Raw genomic sequence first — 22,529 nt, forward strand, 5'->3', positions numbered from 1 at the left:
CTAAAGCAAATAAAATTCGGGCTATTATTGAACGCAATTGGAAAATCATTAGCGATTTAAGTATAGATAAACCACTGTTTTCATTCAAGAAGGGACAGAGTTTAAGAAACCAATGGGTGAAGGCAGCACAGACACAAACTGCAAGAAAGAAAGATCTGAGAACCCTACTACAACTGCCAGTGATTCAAGGGCATTACAAATGCGGCAAATGTGTGGCATGTCAGTACACACAAGATACCAAAGAGGTTAAAATAAATGGCAAAATACACGTACAGAAAGATTTCACTAATTGTAACACGAAAAATGTGATCTATTGTATCTTGTGCTCATGTGGGAAAGCGTATATTGGTCAGACTTCACAACCAATCAAAACTAGGATTCTTCAACATCGTTCGAGAATCAAATGTGGAGTCAAAGGAGCTCCACTAGTGGAGCATTTCCAGGAATGTATGCATACAGCTGAAGACATCTGGTGGACAGTATTACTGGCAATACAACCTACACCGGATGCACTAACAACGACAAAAAAACTATTAAGAACGGAAGCAAGATTAATTGAGAGATTCCAAACTGCAAGAACCGGACTAAATGATGATGACGAAATGTGGTCACTAATTAAGTGAATTTATAAATCGAAAATGCATTACACTGTATATGACATCGAATATAATAGGTTACTCTGTGATTGATATGTATTTTTGCAGACTTGATGGTCAAAGAAATAGTATGTATATTGTTCTATTTTTTTGGGCTTTTCAACATTTCTGAGGAGTCCAAGATGTCCCCCAAAGATTGCCTTTGGCAGTAAAATTGAAGAGCAAAGACTAACTGGTGATAGTTTATTTGATAATTACAAAAGTGAGCAGTTCAATTTTAGTTGCCTTTAATATATCAGCAAGGCGTTTTCTTTCTCAATTTTTCCATTAATTTAATTTAGTCATAATTTTTCCATACATTTTTCATGCTTCAAGCCATAACTTTAATTTACATCTATGCAGCCATTCGCTTTGTTGAATACAGTAGTAAACCATGAGTTCACAGAATGGCTGAGTACATTTACATTTACAGTAAGGGCGCTTTCACCTTTCCTTGGCCCTTAGTTCACCCTGCTGCAAGATGTCCGCGGTGATTAGAATGAGTAATACGCCGACATTCGACCCGAACCTGACGGGTTTCCGGCGGAATGGAGCGTTACTTGGTGTGACGCCAGCACGGGTTTAGTGCGTGGCGTTGCCTAGTAACGCTCCATACACGGAAGACGCGGTCGTCAGTAGACGCGCCGAAACGTGTACTCGATTCCTCGAAGTAATGGAGACGGGAAGATGAGAGCTCCCCTAGATTCGGTTGGGCGTTATTTCAAATGGAGAGTTCAATTTAATTGTAACTCGACGGCATTTATGTTGATGTCAGTTTCTATTTTCCATGGTAGCAAACCGGGAAGGACAGCGTCTTAATGGCTCCAGACGACTACTCGTAAACAGCTGGGTCCACCTTATTAAAAACCAACAGAAGATTCATAAGATCTCTTTCTTTCGGGGTCCTTATTATTAAGGTAAAGGCACGGTGGCTGTATATTGTTAATGGAATATAGATTGAGAATGAAAATAACGTTTATTCTAACAAGAGTCTAGTACTCGATATCAGCCAGTTATGAAATGATCTGGCGATTATGTGGATAGTGATAGCCACTACTCAACTGAGCTCACACTGTTTTTAATATTTTGAATATTTTGAATATTAGGAATATTTATAAGCTGAATTTAACACCGTTTTCCTGTAGGCATGTATTATACACCTTGTTTTCTATTTATTAAGTATATGGTTGAATGAATGTTTGTAAGTATTTTTTGTCTTTTTTTTATTGTTTTTCTAGAACTACCGTTGCCCTCCTCCAGTCCTGATGAGGCCTTAAATTAAGAGGCCGAAACGCGTAGACTTCTTTGCATTGCAAGTGCATTGGGCTTGATAAACATTGGACTATTTTGGAAAGACTTGAATTGCACACTTATCACGCTTGTGTGAAAGAAATACACAATACGTTGATAAGCGTTTGTATGAAAAAGCCCACTCCTTAGCATATGACAGTGGATCACATGTGAAGTGTGAACAGTGACCACTACTTAAGTATATAGGGCATTACCGTAAGGCGGTTTTTATTGTAAATTTTTACTGCAAATTTGAGGTGTTTGTGTGAAGTAATATTTTGTGTAAATATTTTGTGTTAGAGTCATCACTGTTATGCACATTTGTTAGATACCACCACAGATTCGTTTTGGCAAGCTAAAATTTGTTTATAATAAAATTGAGGAAGAAATAAACTCAATAGCAACAGAATATAGTTCTGTTCCTTTAATTTAATTTAAGATTTAATTGATCTCTACCTGCCATCCTTTCTTCTCGATTGAGTTATATTTACCCTGGGCAGGGTAGAGTTACAGGGTTTCCCCTTGTCTTGTATAGGTTTTCAATGTTGCAGCATCAGATCAGGGACTATGTGAATGTCTGGATTTAATTAAGACCTCCATTGGCACTATGGAAGTCATCCAAAAAATAGAATTATGAATAGATCACATATGAGAGCAGCTTGCAGTGCACGATTTACTATGGCTTAGCCCTTGTGGGATGAGCTTGTATGGGCTCGCAAAATCTGAGTGACCAAGTGAGACGTCTGTTATTATGAGTAAAGGGCCCTGCACCACGCTTGTAATCCAAGATCAAAATTATGGCTCCCATCAATCAACCGATGTATGTGAATCAAGCAGCCAGAATCCTACTCTTTATTATTAATTCCTAATAACCTGACATGCATGAACTAGAAAGAAACACTCTTAGGCACCTAAACAGAGTATATCAGAATAGGCCATCCAAGTACTACATGACCATGTACAGCTGCGGGTTAATTCCCATAACAAAGATGTTTAGGCTTCTGGCATAGTTTGTGGAAAGGGTCGGCAACATCCCTACCACCCAACTTACATTAACGTGAATAAAGTTCCCTAATCAAGGGACAGCATTTCCGAGATCTACAGTGATGAGGGAAGCGTGTTTGATAAATGAGGTTAGGGTTTTTTTTTGGTTAGGCATGCAGACTAAACGAAGTCCACAAAACAAAGTACTAAGCATGAAAGATGTCAACAGTTTGCACATAGTTTACATGTGGCAGGAACAGTGATACAAAGCAGTGGAGTAACAAATGAGTCCACACCAGCACCACTGCCTTACACCCATGTCAGGAGGGTTTGAGCAGTTTCACCCAGCAGATGAAACAGGAGCTTCTTTGTTTGAGAACCTGGGAAGATGCCTGGTTTTCAGCAGACCAATCCAAGGCAGAGGACGCTGGAGTAGATGGGTTCCGGGAGGTTGGATATATAATTGCAAAGATCTGCATTCAAGTTTTAAGAAGAGAGACTAAACTTACGTTGCACAGTGTGCAAGCTAGCGAGCAGAGAAAGCAATGACCTCTCACACTGTACCTCAGTTACCTTACCCTGCCCGAAATGGGAGTGCTTAGAAGCCGGCTTAATGGCAGCATTAGCGCTAAGAATGAAAAAGATAGATGATCTGGAATGACCTGCCCAAGTCGGTTCCCTAAACTTTAACCTAGTCCTTCACCTTGGATGGGTCCAGAGAAGGTGCATCAGTTCACGTAGGTCTCAATAAACAATCTGAAACACGGACATGCAGACGCCTGTGTAAAGCTTAAGATTATTGCTGCCCCGGCAATGCAACTAGAAAATTAAAAAGAAACACGGAGAAAACTTTACGTTGCGATCTACATTCAAGACTACAGTAGATAAAGAGATGACTCAGCACAAAGGCAGAACCCACAAATTCTTCACACATCCCGGGATGTGGTCGCCTCTACATCATCTCCAGCTCTGTATCTGCTCGATGACAATTCACTGGTCTCCAGGCGTTAAGAATGTGGTACTCATTTTGCCCCCATTGTTCTTGCTGGAAGGGGTATATTAATACTCGTTCACCCCACCACCTCTGTGTAGGACTTTAAGTTGCTACCGCCACTCCCAGTAGGAAAAACAGCTCAGTTCGTGAGCTCTTGGTCAGCCTAGAAGCAGAATTCTAACCTACTCACATCTTACACCATAATTAACCTGCCGAGGTACACATCATGCCTCCCCGTCACACTTCTCGCTCTAGATTACACAGGATTTCGTCCTCATGATAAGCAGATACTGTTATTGCATGGCATAGCCTCAGCATGATTACTGATGAAAAATATGCATTCACAACTCCCACCCCTCACTGTGTGACTGCGTTCTTCACACAGACATCTTATTACCAGAGGGCAGCTCACCGGTGAATGCGAAAAATATATAACGACTTCACATTAGATGTAGGGCAGCACTCAAATTCAATAGTTAGATAAGCATTGGCAAAACAAAAAGGCCTGGCTTTCAGGTGCTAACTAATGCAAACAACATTTGTGTGTATCTGTATGCATTAGCACAATAAAAATAGGACTATTGATGTTGCAATGCTTGTCTTATTCAAAACTAGGTCAAACAATTCCTTTTACATCACATTTTCCGATCACATTGTTTTAAATAGCTTTTAAAGGCAGTTCTCTTGAGAAATGCATAATATATTTAAATACCGCAAATCTGTTGCAGGAGCAAGGAGGATTATTTTTCCTCATAAACTAATCAATATGTGCCTAGAAAGAGTGTGTGAAGCTCCATCAGAAGTGTTCTCTGGTAGGGGGTAATGGGCTTGCAGCTGCATCTGAGGGGGAAATTGTCCTGCAGTTATATGCCGTTATATGCCCCTGGGTCTCAAAGCAATGTAGGGCTGGCGCAAGAAGTAGTGTCAGGGGCACGGTACTGCGAGCAAGTAGCAGCAGCAGCAGTATGCTTATTGCCAAGCACCGACCCGTCAGCTCCGGCTTGTACTCTGGAGGCGATCCGTGATTACCGGCAGGGTAGAGTGGACCTATTAGCTCAGGGTGAAGTTGGGGAGAATTTTTTTTCCCTGTCGGATCAATCTCAAGACTCGGATGAGGACAGCACCTGCCCCTCCATAGACTCAGAGACTTGTGATAGTTGTGATAGTTCTACAGCGCCTTTAACCCCTATTTCTGTGTTGAGGGGTACCACAGTCAAACGCCAATCAAAGCAGACTGAGATAACAAGACTAGACAAAGCTGGTGAGTGCAGTGAGAAGAGGGGAAAAAAAAAGAAGAAGGTGTCTAGGACGAGAGCTATGTCCTGGGACTACACAGAAACACAACAACTGCTGCATAGTATGGGTGATCTTTCAGTGGCTCCAGCTCAAACAGAGGTTAATGTTCTGAATGTAGAGTCTGTGCCCCCTTCCCCTTCTCTGCACCTTATTTATCAGACCATCATGTCACAGCATAGGCAAACGCAGAGGGACAGCAAGAAAGCCAGGGTGGCCACGAAGCAACTACAAGTGGCAATCAGTAAGGTTGCGAAGACATGCTCTGAAATTGGGGAGCGGATTGTTGCTATCGAGTGCCGGGCGGACGCACTGGAATCAGATTTGGGTGCAGTGACAAAACAAGCTGCTATGCATGAGAGTCAACTCTCTGATATTCAGTGGAAAGTAGAGGGCTTTGAAAACCGGCAACGTCGTAACAACTTGCGCTTAATTGGGATACAAGAAGGTGTAGAAGGGCAGGACTCAAGAGCCTTTATAATTAGATTGCTTAAAGCAGCACTCCTGGAGCAGACTGGATGGGACTGGGAGAAAGAAATACAGAGAGCCCATCGGTTTCCACTACGTCTGAGGAATCAACCATTAACAGGAGCAAGTGGAACAGCCCAGCAACAGCCTAGGGCCTTTATAGTCTATTTTGGCAATTATCTGTTGCGCCAAATAGTTTTTGAGAAAGCCCGCCCTGATGCTAGGATTAGCTGTGAGGGCTGTACATTCTTCTCCCGCCCCGACTTCTGCCATGCTACGGTAGAGAGACGATGGCGTTTGAGACAATTGATTAGCCCCTTCCAGGAGAAGGGAGCGGAAGCCTATTTACTGTCCCCGGCTCGACTTAAGACTATATATAATGGGATGATACGAGTGTTTGCATCCGAGATCAAAGCCAAGGAGTACTTGCAGTCTTTGACTTAACTGTTGATACATGGTTGATACATGGTTAAAAAAAAAAAAAAAAAGCAGGGCTTATTTAAAAAAAGAAAAGGAAAAATGAAAGGGGCGGGTGATAGAGGTGGGTAGCCTGGGAAGAGCAGAAGAGGAGGAGGGGTGCTCTTATTCAAATGGTTGGTTTGTGGGGGTCTAGTCTTTTAGGGGAAACAATTTTTCTTTGGTTAGTCAATTTGCTTAATCTAGGAGTCGCTGCAGGAGCCCTTCAAGGGGGGAGGGCTGCTTGTACATCTTACAGACTACAGTCTGGAAGCCTCATTTGGTTGGGTGGGGGGTGGGTGGGAGGTAGGGTTTCCTTTTGTGGGTGGGGAGGTGATTGGTGGGGTGGGTTGGGGTTGGGTAGGTTTTGCATGGGAGATGCACAGAAATATGTATTTGAAGGCACAGGAGATTATTAGGTGTATGATGAAACAAGATGTAAGTTTGGGTGTATTTGTTACAGTTTTCAATGGGGGACCGTAATGTTTTACGGGTAGCCACCTTAAATATATGTGGACTAAATGATTCTAAGAAAAGACGTCTTGCCACTCATGAGCTTAGAACATTAAGGGCAGATATAATTTGTTTGCAAGAAACGCATGTTACCCCGGCTAAAAAGTATTTGTTGGATTTTCCTGGTTTCCAATTAGTCGCATACACCACCCAAAATACGAACACTAGAGGGGTTGCAGTACTTACACGGCGAGATTTTCTTAAGGTGGTCAAGAAAAAGGTTGATAACATGGGCCGATGGGTGATAATAGAGTGTGCTATGGGACAATCAAATTTTACTGTGTGTTCTATCTATGGCTCTAATGTTGATGATCCGGCTGGTATTAATATGTTGAATACTGAACTTGCGTTCTGGGCCTTACCGCTTATTGTATGTGGGGATTTTAATATACATACTGAGACTAATATCCCCTTACAGAATCAGGGTTCATACGTCGGACGAAAGCCGAAGGTGTTTCACGCCTTACAAATGTTGCTGCAGACTGATGGTCTTGTGGATGCATGGCAGCATTGTATGCCTATGGATCCTGGTTACACTTTCTTTTCATACCCCCACCGAAAGTCTGTCCGGTTAGACAACTTTTTTCTGTCTTCATCGTTATGCGAAGGAATTCTGGTGGAAAAATTCCCTAGGGTCATATCTGACCATAATCCCTTGGTAGTACAACTCTCTGACTTACGCAAGGAGCGACATCTGAGACCCTGGTCTTTTGACCGGGGCTTGCTGCTTGACTCAGTTTATGTGTCACGGATGAAAGTATGGCTAACTGAGTTTTGGGGTTTTAACAGGGGTACGGCTCCACCGGGGATGTTATGGGATGCTTTAAAGGCTGCTATCCGCGGGGAAACTCTGAGCTACGCCCTTAGGCGGGAGAAACAACGGCACCTAGCTATATCTGCGGCCCAGACTGAATTGGCTTCTTTGGAGAGTCAGATAGTGGTGCTTGCAAGGAATAATGCTCCAATACAAGATATTTTGGATAAGATGACGGTCATGAAGGCCAAGATCATTCAGTTGTATTTAGACCAAGACATCATTAAAGCCCAGATTCGTACGCAGGAATGTTATGAGTTTAGTGAGAGGGTGGGCAAGGTGCTTGCATATAAGACTAGACAAAAGGCGGCTCGGAGTGCCATTTTGGCAATTAAAGATAGGCTGGGGCAGATTGTGTATGGAGATACGTTAGTATTACAGGTGTTTAAAGAATATTATTCCGCATTGTACCAGCAGGAAAATCTCTTCTCGGATGAGAGAGACTAAAAGATTGCTCAGTATTTGAGTGATATGTCGTGCCCAAAGTTATCGCAAGAGGAGGGCTGTCAGTTGACTGCCCCCATTGAGTTGGATGAGATTATCTCGGCTCTAACTGCTACATCTAATGGGAAAGCCACTGGCCCTGATATGATCCCAATAGAATTCTTTAAAACGTTTTTTGAGGAATTGAAGGATGATATCATGGCACTTTTTATGTCAGTACAGGCTGGAGAGCGGGCGCCGGGCTCATGGCTGAGGCTAACATTGTTATATTTTTTTAAAAAGAGAAGAACCCACTTTTACCAGGCTCCTACCGACCTAGCTCATTGATAAACGCGGATGCCAAATGGTATGCCAAAATCCTTGCGGCTAGGCTTAGCCGAGTTATTGGTGGGCTTGTTTCCCCTTGGCAACATGGGTTTATTCCCGGGCGGGGGACCGCCGATCATGTTAGGCGTGTTATCACCATGTTAGATGCATCTCAGGCTATGGCGGCCCCTATGGCATTATTATTATTAGATGCCGAAAAGGCTTTTGATTGGGTCAATTGGAAATACTTATGGACAGTGCTCAGTAAAGTTAATATAGGGGCTGGTTTTATTAAGGCTATACAAGGTTTATATCAGAAGCCCCTTGCTCGAATTCAATTAGCCGGGGCAATTTCAGAACCCTTCTATATTACAAGAGGAACTAGTCAGGGTTGCCCCTGCTCCCCTTTATTGTTTGCACTCTATATAGACCCCTTGATTCAGAAGTTATTGCAAAGTACATTGATCTCGCCTATGGTAATGGCGGAGGGCAGGTTTAAAATTTTGGCATATGCTGATGACATAGCCGTCACTACTCCTGAACCAGGGAAGGCGATCGAACAAATAGAGAAACTAGCTGCGGAGTTTGGGCAAATCTCAGGCTATGCATTAAATAGGAGTAAATGCCAAATATTGGGCAATGAGTGGGCCATTATTGAAGACAACAGGAGGGCCAATCAAGTGACCTATCTAGGTGTCAGATTGTCGGTTAATTTGGACTTGATAGTAGAGAGCAATCTGGCTCCTGTCTTAGCTAAAACCAGGAAAGAGTTGCATCATATGAACAATTTGCATTTAACAATTATTGGTAGATGCAATCTTATTAAAATGATTTTTTTACCTAGCGTCCTATATTTTTTCCGCACTATCCCGCTGGAATTTAACAAAGAATGGTTTAAGCATATGGAGAGTTTAGCGACTAGTTTTATCTGGTCTTTTAAAAAAGTACGGCGGGCATATAAGTATTTAGTGCTACCCAGAGAGAGGGGGGGGGGTGGGCGGCCCCTCATTTTCTTTTTTATTACTGGGTATCTGCACTGCAATATATCCAACCATTAATTAATCGACAGGCTGATAATCGAGATTTTGGCGAAATTTGTCCTACTATATATAATATGATTTGCGGAAGTCATGCCAATGCAGCTTTCTTGAGAACAGTGGAGCCCAGTTACTTTAAAAAAGTTAAGTTCAAGACTGTCTGGGCTGCATTTAAGGTCTGGACCAATGTTAAAAAAAAAAATTGGAATCGGCTGGATCAATTTTTACACCCTAATTTTGAATTTGTCGGTACTTCCTGACATTTTTAAGGATGAATACTGTACCAGGTGGGCACAGCTTGGTGTTCGGTGTATTAGTGATTTCTATGGGAATACCCACCTTAAATCTTTTGAAGAACTGACAAGTGAATTTTCATTAAACACCAAGGATTTTTTTAAATATTTGCAAATTAGACATTTTTGGGGGGTAAATTTTAGATCAGCATCTGGCCAGGTGGGGGATAGAATCCCAGTTATGGAGGTTCTTCATAACTCCACTAGATGGCGGGTTTGCTAGCTTTATCCGCTCTTCTTGAACTTAATGCCAGATGACTTGAGTAAACAGGCGGAGAGGTGGGCTCAGAATATTGGAGCTTCTGAAGTGGCAGTACGTACTTCTTTAGATATGGCACTGCGTTTTATATTATCTGCTGGGCCACAAGCCCAACATTATAAGACTATTTTTCACTTATATTACACTCCCGCTAAGCTATTTAATTGGGGCAGCTCAAGGGGGGTGGTGTGTCCCAGATGTAAGAGTGTATCGGCCGACCTGGTACATATGTTTTTTAAGTGCAGCAGGCTACATGAATTTTTTTACTGATATGGCTAACTTTTTAACTAGGCTAACCCATCGGGAGGTGGTAATTTCACCGCAATTAGTATTACTTGGAACTGATGGAGTGGTATCCCCAGAATATTCACAGAGGTTTTTGTTTCTAGCCATGTCTGTGGCCCGCTGCTGTATTGCATCTGATTGGTTGGAGTCAACTCCACCAACTTTTAACCATTGGCTGGCTCGGATGTGCTCATTGTTTTATTTAGAGATGGGCGCTTATGCGTGTAAGGGCCGCGGGCGTAGACGGTTGGGTGAAGCTATCTGGGCCCCGTTTGCACAGTGGCTAGGCAATAATTGAATCAGGCTCGTAGGGGATCTATTCATTTATTTAATTATGCTCAACTTTGGCACTTTATTTGTATTCTAATGGTCGTGAACAGGCTATTTCATACGCCCCCTCTCAGTGGTCTTGATGTCTGCTGTAGATTGATGAAATGAATTTATGTAATGATGTGTATTTATTTAATGTATTCATTGTATTTATTCAGCCTTCTTTCTGCTTTGGTATTTGTACACTGTGCATCTTCAATAAAAAAAATTAAAAAATTAAATTAAAAAAAAGAAGTGTTCTCTGGGCCAGGTGGGTTAAGGGGCAGTCAACCACGCAGCCCTAAAAGCAGGGCTCAGTGGTCAGGCCTAGCTGGATATTTTCTCTGGGTGCCTACAGCTGGTGGAACTTCGGCTCCACTGGCTTCCTCCCAGTGACAGAAAAAAATTCAGGTTCTTACGACTGGCTCCCAAGACCCTCTAGATCAACGTACCAAAGTATCTGCAAACAATAAGCTCTACCAGTCCACCTGGGGTAAGTGTATTCGCATGGCCATTGCCTACACAAGGAATGCTGCTTAGAGGACCAATAAACTCCTCCTACCTTTTATTCTGGAAAGGAAGGGCTGAGGCCTTACCGAGCACGTGATTCCTCCCACGGCATGCAACATTCTGCATACCATGATCGGAGGAAGACTTACTGAGGGAGGTAGGGAAATGTTTATATGGAAATTCGGGCAGGACACATCACCTAGCCCATAGTGCCTGAGGTCCGGGGACCACCAGGAGTCCACAGTATCTAACCAGGGAGTCTGTGATTGTTTATAAAAAGAAATATTATGAACAGATTAATAAAGTGAAAATAAATAAAATAGCAAAACTGAAAAAATAAACTTTCTGAAAACGTGAAGGAATGTGAAACTGGATGAAGTTGGTGTCCTCAGATCGATTTGTGGGAGAAGTGCAAATGCATCAAACAATATAGTATGGAGTCCGGTGGCCTCAGTTGAATTTAGAAAAAAGTCCCAACCTTCACATTAAAACAAAAATTTTGATTTGTTATATTTGTGAATTAAATTTAACATTTCCTCATTTGCATTTTTGTTTGATGAATGTTTGTTTCTGTATGCTTATGTTTTGTTTTGAGGTTCAAATCACCAAAATTGTGTTTGCTGTGGTCTTCAGCTTCCATTAATGACAGTGTGGATCGGCGGATTCCTAAAATGATTAGGTGGAGGGGTCCAGAGAAGTCAAAAGGTTAAGAATCACTGATCTAGACGCTATCACAAGTACTAAGTTCCTCCACATCAGGTGTGACCCCTTCAGTCAGTCGTGGTGTCACAAGTAGGAGGGCCACCTCATCCCAGGTCATTACAGGCAGATTCACCAGTTCTGAACTTTTCATCTACAAATCACTAACGTTGGTGAGTTAGTTTAATTGGGTCAGCTGAAATAATTCAAGACAACAAAGCACAGAATGCGTTGGGATAACCTGAAGGGAGGTTGCCACCCTGTGTTCCAATCAGCACAGGGTACAACACAACCACTGAAGCTGCTGTGCGGTGACAGGGCCAGGCCTACTCATGTGCCACAACTCTAATAACTCCCCATGGCTGCAAACGTGGTAGCACGCAGAACGCCAGTCTAGTTATTATAACGGAATTTCACTAGTTGTGCCATTGCTGTAATGAATGTGATCATTGAGAACCAACCCCAATGTTCACAATCATTACAACTACAGGCCCCACTCGCTAGTAGCAACTCTTTAAAACTGAGGAGCCCAGAATCTGACCGCTTCCCAGAACGCTGCTGACATTACACAGATGGGCCACATACTGACAGCACGGTAGAACCACGGTGGCACCGAAACAAAGATTTTAAGGCACCTAAACAGGGCAATACCACACTATCATTGAAACTGGGGAGCCCAGAACCTCACAGCTAGGTAGGACCCTGCAGACATTACTCCGAGGGTCCACACACTGACAGCCAGCTGGAGCCACGCTGACGAGAAAGCCAAGATGTTATGGCACCTGCAGCAGGCCAGAAACCCAAAGTCATTAAATGGAGTAGAGATCCGTAGGGTCAACAAAATAAGTAGTTTTCTTTACAGTGCGTAATAGCAAGGTTTTTGCTATTTATAGTCACTGCAAATAACAGGTTTCTAGCGGTGCGTCGGTCTGTAAGGTCAAGGGTGGTGTCGTCCACTTTCACTGCAAAGCATTATAACTCCGCTGTCCATGAAGTGCATAGGAATTTTCATAAGAAAGCCAGCACAACGAAATGCCCGTAAAGAGAAAGATGAACCCTAGTGCTGGGATCTACATGTATATATATATAAATCTATATGTTTATATACTTTAAAAAAAAAGTTAAAGGAACATTATACTTCGGCTCCAATTTTTCACGTACAAGATTACAGAAATTCATCTGTTAATTACCTTAAGTAACTATAACTCGTGCCCTAAGGTAACAAACTATAAATCGCGCAGACACACACACTTTCTTTTGGGAGATTATGAGTACTAGGTCTAGGCAGCCCTAAATAAATCATGAATTAAAAGCAATGAGGTACAAACAAACATTAGAAAAATCACATTTTCAACTTAATTACACGAGGCACAGAGCAGTCTTTTTTCAGCGGAAGGAAATATTGTAATTATAGTACAATAGTCACGATGTAAAAAAACAAAAAGACGTAGGATTGTAATAAACTTTCCCTCCCCTTGTACACTCGATGCACACTGGTCTGTGGATTCGATATCCCGCGACAACGCCCCCGGCATTCCTGGTACAAAGGTTAGTGCAGGGACCTTGACCTCTGGAGATACCGAATCCAGGGCCTGTCAGGAGCCTATGTTGCAACAACGAACTTGAGACGGTTAATTTTGGCTGCTTAACGCGCTATACTCCCTTAAGAGGAAGCTGACGGTGACAAGCAGCTTTTCAAAAACTGGGCTACCGGGAGGCAGAGGTCGGCGAACGAGAACCCGAGCAATACTTACTGTTGCTAAAGGCTGCGTGCTATGCAAATGAATACGATTGCCGGATCACCCTAAAAAAATCATTTGCATTTAGGGATTGGTTTCCAATGTCAAGAGCTTTAAAAAAAAACAGTTGCTACGGTGCTCAACAACTTCGGTAGGTACCCATATTTAGCAAGTAAAAGTTAATTTGTTCTGCTGGTCACAGTTCTAAACCCCAAAACTCATACTGTAACTGTAAGCAGCAAAGAAAAAAAAAAACAGACCAAAAAAAAAAAAAACACGCTGGCAGCTTAACCGGGTCACTTCCCACTCCCCCCTTGAAATCATTAAAAAAAAAAAAAGTACGGATGCCCTAAGTGCAGGTATTCTTTAAAAAATGTATGAAGAAAAGGGAAATATAGAAACGCACAATTATGCATATTTCATGTTCAAAACAGCAGAATCACGTCTGTGTGATTATTAAACCAACTGGCCAATGATTATCTTGAGTGCATCGATCGTATAATCCCGGGTATTAATCATTACTTTAGCCACAAAGGGGGGGGGGGGGAAATCATGTTGTTACAGTCCATATGCTACATCTGCAGAAATTACGAGCAAGTTTAATTTAACCCCGTTCATTTAATATGCGTTCAAAAATCAATATATGAAAATGAAGGGCCGTTAAAATGTAAATTGTATAATTAGGCGCAGGGCACAATATATATGTACAATTTTACCGCCTTTCACTGTCCCATCTTTTCACCGGTCACGCTGCTCAACACTCACAACAGCCTCAACTAATGGGTCACAATAAAAGTATAGCTCGTATATATATTACCTGTAAATGCCTTTCATAACAGGCGCTTTCGGCGTACTGACAATTTTCCTCGTGGTAGACATGGTTGGCAGAGGACGTCTTCAAACTTACTCTCTGAAAAATGGATGTTTAAAGTTTGCAGGTAACCTTTAAGCTAAAACACACTCGGTGTGTTACAAATTAACCAAGCCACGTCTTTCCCCCTAAAACCTACATTTCCCGCGTGCATCTCTAGTGGTCAGCCAGTGCAACTCAGAATCACATCCAGGGTCCTCGAATCTTTTTTTTCCTGCAGGGATACCGATGCCCTACAGTCAAAACAGCACGTCCCAGAGTCATATCGCCACTTTTTAAAAGTCACTATATCGATCTACGGTTTAACAAAACATTCATGTGCACCTCTAATGAGGTGCATCTAATCGGGGCATACGGCCAGAACCCCCGCCCGCCCCTTCTCCCTCACTCCTGCGGAGTCATCTCTTACTCAGTAACATATTTCCTCTGAAGCCTACTGCTAGATGGCACCTCAGCTGACTACACTCTGTGGTAGGTTTCCATAATTGCTGGGTTGCCTCCATATAGAATCTCCTCAGGGGCGTAGGAGACAATACATTTCTGGGGGGGACAGGGACAGCCTTGGGGACTTTCCATCAACCCTATACAAATCGCTTGTTGTTTGCGAACTGCAGGCTCCGATAAATATACACAATCATATATATTGGAAGTGAAATGGGGAGAAAGGAAGGCATGTTTTCACAGTCTGAAAGTATATTTTATTGTTATTTACATTCACAAAGTAATGAGCTCGAATGTGAAAATAACATGTTGATTAACCTTACATCTTCATGCACCAAGCAAATAAAGGTAGGAGGGTAAAAAGGAAGAACATACCCTTTGTGCCCAACACCCATCATGCCCTTCGCCTCATGCCAATTGGAACCGCACTGGAGGGATCAAAAGCGATCAGGTACAATAGTTGTAAACTGTGCTCAGAAACCATAGTTCTAATATCACTTCTACTCCTGTGTGTGATCTTGGGAAGCTCAGCTCCACATCAGTCATAACTAGAAGCATTTCAACTGAAGAAGCTCTTGGAGTTACAGGCTATATAAACATGGAATCTCTAATCTCTGTATAAACTGCAGTCACTCATTTCTTTAGAATCTGCTGTTTGTAATGCACCAAGTCACTGCGTATACAGAAAAGGCATTCACTGATTATAAAGAAAAGAAAATACATGAGAAAATGACTATGATAGGGTTATTACAGTCGAGTTCTGACATTACAATGCCTTCTGCCAGAGCTAGCAGCCAAGGTGAAGGGCAAATCAGGTCACAGAGCATAATTAATGCAGCTGTTTAGAGCAAAAAATGGTATGTTGCTTTTCTTTTTTTCTGCTCTACTTTAATAGCTTGGAAAGACAGAAGCTATGCACTAATGGTTTAAGTGGTTTGTAGGAAAGTGGATGGTGTGACCATGTATTATATGGGGTAAAATGAGTTGTCCCCACCCTTTTTTACAAGATCCTGAGGCTCCCGGCATCTGTGTGTGTGGGGGGGGGAGGGGGAGTGGGAGTGAGATTCATTTGCATACAGGAATGCTCAATCCTTCCCCTCCAGAACACTAAACACTTTCAACACTAGTCTCATTCTATGCACTTACATATCTGGCAGTTGAATCACCCAGAGGCCAGGGAATACTCTTACTACGCACCAGGATACCAAGTACACATGAGACTAGATTATGTTTTCTGTGACTCACTTTTCTGGCCTCATATCCGTGGTTCGGAATATTTAGGCAGAACTCCATCCGATCATAATCCCCTTAAAGTTACTTTCCAGTGGGGCAAATCTAAACCACCCATCCCATTGAGGAAACTACAAGCGGAAGCTCTACACAACGCAGCATATAAAGCAGCGATAGGTGCTAATATCTCTGGGTATTTTAAAGAAAACCCAGGCTCTGTAGGCGATAAAAGGGAATGGGATGCGATAAAAGTATTTATGCGAGGCCATTATATGGCCACCTCCTGGGGGGTGAAATCTACCCTCACACGCAGTATATTGGACCTTGAAAATAATATTCATAAGCTTGAGAAGGAGGCCTTACATAACCCCCCCACACGTCAACTATTGATGGCCCAACTGTGTCAGTATCAGGAAGAGCTGCGGCGCCTCCGTAAAATAGACTATCAAGCACACCTGACCCAACAACACAAAGATGGAGACAAACCGGGATGCACACTGGCTAGTATCACCTTTTTTAACTTTACCTGGTAATTTAACTCGAACAACATCACCTTTCTTCAGACCAACGTCTCTTGCCCCTTTTTTTAAATCCACATAGGTTTTATACAACTCCTGTGCTTTCTGAATATTCTCCTTAATTTCCGCAGGTGACCATTCTTTTACTCTAGATTTGCTTAACCAACCCTGATTATCCTTTGTAAATGGAATTCTACCCCTCATAACTGTAAAAGGGGTATAGCCTGTTACCGTTGGGGTGGTTCTGTACATCCAGATCATTTTCTTAACACTAGTTTTCCAATCAACATTTCTAAATTTAGCTAGTTGTACAGAATCTTTAATAACTCGATTAAACCTCTCCACTTCTCCATTTCCACTAGGATGGTAAACAGAAACTAACTTGTGTTCTATGCCATTTCTCTCCAAAAACTCTTCAACCTCCTCACTCTTAAATTGCACCCCATTATCAGTTATTATCTTCCTAGGCAGCCCTTCCCTTTGAAACAGTTCATCCAAGAATATCAGAACATTCTTTGAATTAGCTGTAGAAACAATTTTAATCTCTGGCCACTTTGAGAAGTAGTCTACTGCTACTATAATGTACCACTGCACATTCTCCTCTACAATTGGTCCCATTATATCCAGACTTATAACTTCCCAAGCCATGTAAAGTAGGTTTTAAGGTCACCAACGATTTGTAAGCATTCACGCATAAATCACAACTCCTAACAATTCTTTCAATATTGACATCCATACCAGGCCACCAGTAGTTCTCCTTAACTTTCTTTTTAGTTTTGACAATGCCAAGATGTTCTTCATGATTTATTTTAATAATGGAGTCCCTTAATTTCTCAGGTGGAATTATCCTATCACTCCTCAATACCTTATCCTGTTCTACAGATAACTCATCTCGTAACTCAAAGAAAACTCTGAGTTCTGCTGGCACTCTATTTTTGGGATCCAAAACAATATTCAGGGCCCTTTGATCCAACCAACCCAATACTGCTGGTCCTTCTTTAGCAACATATAATTTGCCCACGGTTCTCCTGCCCTTGAATTCAAAAACCACTTCTCTAAAACCAATCATAGGAATGGATTCGCCTGTAAAACTCTCTGGAGACACATCTGTTGGATTTAATGTGGAGCCCAGAACCTTTTGAAATTTATGCTCCCACATATTCTTGTTTATAATTGTGTACGGGGAACCAGAGTTTGCTACGATCAGTACACACACTCCCCAAGAGAATTTCACAAACAGGCTTATTTCTAGATTGTAAACTTAAGTGTGATACACAAGAATTTTCTATTTGATTTACTTCCACACAATCTTCTACATCAAAATCACTGTTAATACCTAAGACATACTCATGGCCCTTTGAATCGGCACTAGAATCAGAATTGCATTCCGAATCTGATTTACTGAACACCGCTGCAACTTTTCTACCTCTTCTACACACTTTAGCGAAATGGCCCTTAATGCCACACTTAGCACACTGTTGGTCTTGCGCCGGACATTTCTTGTAAAATGCTAAGTGCTCTTTACTCCCACATCGAAAACATTTTCGTTCAATATTCTTTGTTTCCACCTGTTTCCTATGTGTTTCTTCCTTATTCCTTTTAAATTTAACCTTGCTAACTACTTCATTCTGTACTTCTGTTTTTTCACAATAAATAGCCTTTGCACATTTATTCGAAATTTCAGCTTTTTTGACTAGAGCCACAACTTCCTCCAACTGGGACTCTCCATGTACCCACAATCTCTCTTGAATGTGAGAATTATTAACATGCATAATGATTTGATCCCTGATAAATTCATTATGCAACCCACCAAACCTACAAGTAAGTGCTAGTTTTTTTAGCTCGGAAACATATTCTTCAATAGATTCTGTTTTCTGTTGTTTCCTACTGAAACAATTGTATCGGTCAATTGCAATACAGACTGATGTTGAATAATATCTGTCAAGGTCTTCTAAAGCATGAGAAAACACATTCAAATCCCCATCTTGTTGAACTTTTTTTTCTATTGAGTTATACACCTCAAGACCCATAGGACCCAAGCAGTGTAATAAAATTTTCTTCTTTTTAGTTTGAGTCAAATCTTCGTCATCAATAGTATCTAAATAGTTCAAAAAGTATTCTTTCCACTCTAACCACTTGACATGTTGATCTCCAGTGGAAGTCAGAAAAGGTTGTGGAGGAGTAAGAGTTTGAGCAGCACTCATTTTTGTTTCTTTACTTTACAAAATTATGAAAGAAGTCTCTCAAAAAACAAAAAGGTACATCCAATATGGCCGCCGAAAAGACACCTCAAAGAGTTCTAGCGTCCAGGAGGACGTAGCATTTAGTACACGCCCTGATCACAACACCGAGATCACAGTGAGTGCGAAGGAGCGGGCGTGTGAAGTAGAGGAAGGTAAAGCAGACACTTGGGCTTCTTTACTAGCTATTGCTGCAGAGCTTTGTTGTGGACTGAGTGCTGTGTAAGACCTCTTTTGCCTGGGCGCGTGTGTAGCAGTGGGAACAGCGCGCTCCTCTTAAAAAAAAAAAACAGCTCGCGCCCTTCACCGAAGCTTGAGCGCGAGCATTGTATGTGCACGCGCACTACAACACAGCTGAGATCGCACAAGAGCGACGGTTGATGCCTCGTGGCGTTGATGTCTCACGACTTGAGACAGCACAGCGCTAGTCCGTTCGTCCACATAAAAAAAAAAAAAACAACAACACACGGTGCAGCGCAGCGGTACGGGCGGGGTAAACTGCTGACTATTCTGCTTTAGAGATGCCCAGTCACAAAAAGGGGAAGGTGTTGGCGCGCTACTCACTCCGGGTGGCCTCAAAGACGAGAAGAATCAGCGAGGGTTTCAGACTTGAAATGTAGTCGTCGCCAAAATTCTTGTAGTATAACTCAAACAGCATTGAGTTTCCTTGTAGTTTATTCAAATAAGAAAGCACGCCAACACCAGTGTCTGCCTGTTCTCCACCCTGGTCCACTCCAACTGCCCCTTCCTCCAGTTCTACACTTCCTCCCCATTCCATTCTTTCAACTACAAACATTCCACTAACTCTACATTCTAAGTAAGAACAACATTACACAACACAACCCTACAATCCAACAACCCACTATTTGACAGCACCTTTACGTCATTCAGAATCCCATGCCATTCCCTTCCACCCCCGGTATACCAAGCTTCCCAGACTTCCATGGTCGCAACTGAACAGGGTGGATGATAGACCCCTGTATATGTTAGATATACCCCCTGGTACACTGCTCATCGATCAGTGGTCATCTATTATTCACTCCTCACCGTATGACTAAGGTAGATACCCTCCTGGACTGAGGGTCCCCGCTAGACATGTTAGCGCAAATATCCTTTGTCCCTTAAATACATCACACCAGACACGTTATATAGTTAATACCCCCACCAAGTTTCTTTTCCTTCCCCCGTATATGTCATGTAGAGGCTTCATAGCAAGTAACGCTGGACAGCCACAATATAGAGTTGCCTAAGACAATGACAGATTGGGGCCAATGGTTGTGAAAAGGATTTACTAGGCACCTAATGTATAACTTCTCATAGCACTGTTGTGTATCACCGTTGAAGTTAAGGGATTATGCTGTATATGATTATGTTTTAATATCTTTCAGTACATGTCCCTCCATAGGTGTGGGGCTGTGGTGTATATGGCATTATTGTCACTGGCTTACTACCTTGTATTGTTGACAATCAATAAAAAATATATTTAAAAAAAACAAAAAAAGTTCAGGACATCCTTTGTATCTTTGTCAGTGTTTAGCCATGTTGTACAGGAGCATGGCTGAAAGTTAAAAATAATAACAAGAATACAAATAAAAATAAAAGTGCTACGAGTTAGCAAGTCCTTTTTTATGGTCTGGCCAGACAGCGCAGCTGTCGCTAGACAACTATAAGAGTATCATTAGAGAGGGGCTTTGGTACAGCCCACATGTTGGGAGCCAGGAGTACATGTCCTGATTAGGCAGATATTGTGTGCTTCCACAAACAATTGCTTAACCCCCCCCCCACACGCAGGTGTGATAATGTTGTTTATTTATCCAGCTGCCAGTGCTTGACCTTTCAGGGGCACACACTGCATTATAATATTGTAAAAGTGTATTCGATATCTACATAATATAAAGTGTTTTCTCTGGCAGCATCGCAGTTGGAAGGATGAAAGTCATTAACGTACATGGATGTTTAGTTTTGGGCTGATAGTGCAATTTTCACTTGACGTTTTAACCTACACCTATATTATTCTATATTTATTAGCTTCCATACAAATACATACCTATTCTCATACTTTTTATTTGTACTGCTTCACATTATCATACTTCATCCCTTTAAAGACATACCTATTGGCATCGCCAATACTCCTTTTAAGTGGCTGGCGGAAGGGAGGGCAGGTGAGAGGTAACAAGGTAGGCCAACACAGAGGGGCGGGGGGCAACAAAGTGAACAGAGTGTGAGGGGGAAAAAGCACTATGTTGAATCCAGTGGTGTGTCCATGTCATAACCCTTTTTCTGTTAGGGCAGGTGGTGGGCAATCAGGAACACAGTTGAAGAAGGGTGAGGGCAAACATCAACACAGACAAGGGAAGGAGGGAAGAGGCAAACAACAACACAAAAGAGGGAGCGGGGCGATTGCGAGCAAGTAGCAATACAGACGTTGGGGCAAGCAGCAACACAGACGAGGCAGGCAGAGTGGTTGGGGGCAAGCAGCAATAAGGATGTTGGTGGCAAGCACCACATGGACAAAGAAGAGAGGGGGTGGGGCAAGCAACATGGACAAGGGAAGGGAGGTCAGGTGGGGTAAGCAACAGAGACCGGGGGGTATATGGAGGGGTGAGAAGTACACAAGGGAGTCCGATGAAAAAGACACACTCTGATGGAGTGTCTACATACAAAGTCCAAATTAGCATCTAAAGAATGATCAGTGGAAGGACACAAATAATGGGTCCATGCTCCAGGAGAGAGAGAAACACACAAAGAGGAAAGAAGGCAAAGGCAGCTGACCAATAAAAAGTAAGCAAACAAGAGTGAATGTATTCAAACAATGGTGCGCAATGGTCGACCTCCAGGCCAACTGTAAGACACTAAACGGTTTCAAATAGATAGCGCATGCAATGTCTAGACGACACCTAAAAACCTGACCAGACTAGACAGCACACAACCATGTAAAACTATATAGCATTGTAAACAGGGCAGGAGACAGACACATTAGAACCATACAACTAGCTAAGGCTTCAACAGAACTTGTCACTCTATATGAGGTGGCCCAAGATCCAACACTTCCTTGCAACTACCCAACTCGCTGTCTAGGCGAGCCCTAAATATCTGACCAGACTAGACACAGCACAAAACCACATAAAACTATATGACATTGTAAAAATGGCAAGAGTTGGACACCTGGGAATCATATAACTAGCTAACAGATCTTGTCACTCTACATGAGGTGACCCAAAATTCATCACTCCCTTTCAACTACTCAACACTCTTTCCAGCCACTGCAACTACTATACAGCCATGCAATCAACAAGTCATAAGAACACAGGTGGCCTGTATTGCAATAACTCTGCATCACACACAATACAAATGTGCATGCAGGCAATACTACAGGAAACATAAGAAAGGTGTCATGGAAAAACTGCTATCCTGCACCTATGCAAGACAAGAATGGGATTCACACACCACCTCAGTGCCAGAAAAAAAAAAAAAAAGACTGGAGAAAAAAAACGAATACTCTTTTGTCAAAATTATTCTATGAGCAGCGCTAATCCTATGCTGTCAACTAATATTTACATTGCCATCTTTCAAGGGGCGTTAGAAGTTAGGTCTCCATCCTATACAGCATAGTAAAAGAGAAGTTAAAGAACAGTCAAAAGCTGGATAGTAGCCATGCATTGAGGAGGACACCAGTTAAATATTAGCCAGAGCTTGGTTGTCCTGTTAAGTCACTGTGCTTTAGTTCACAACTTATATATTGGACTAATTTATCAAGTTGCTATTTTTAAGAGCCATTCTGTATAGTAAATAATTGCTCTCTCTGGTCATAATTAGACTGCACAATGACTACCTTCGCTCACAAATGATTTATTGCGTTTTAGCATTCGTTTTTTTACCACATTTACATTCAAACATTTTA

At 42.1% G+C, this 22,529-nt stretch overlaps 1 protein-coding gene across 2 annotated transcripts in view; it reads right to left on the reverse strand.

Annotated features, from left to right (window-relative positions):
* Positions 1 to 22,529, reverse strand: part of RIDA (reactive intermediate imine deaminase A homolog) — a 126,609-nt gene that overhangs the window by 82,100 nt on the left and 21,980 nt on the right. The window contains exon 2 of one of the 2 annotated variants that reach the window (XM_069220533.1): positions 14,146 to 14,238. The exons of the other annotated variant lie outside the window; for it this stretch is intronic. Coding sequence (XP_069076634.1) covers positions 14,146 to 14,207 — 62 coding nt within the window. The 5' untranslated portion in view covers positions 14,208 to 14,238. The remainder of the gene's footprint in view (positions 1 to 14,145; positions 14,239 to 22,529) is intronic. 2 annotated transcript variants of the gene reach the window in all.

The sequence above is a fragment of the Pleurodeles waltl genome, chromosome 2_2, assembly GCF_031143425.1.
Source record: "Pleurodeles waltl isolate 20211129_DDA chromosome 2_2, aPleWal1.hap1.20221129, whole genome shotgun sequence".
Taxonomy (NCBI): Eukaryota; Metazoa; Chordata; class Amphibia; order Caudata; family Salamandridae; genus Pleurodeles; species Pleurodeles waltl.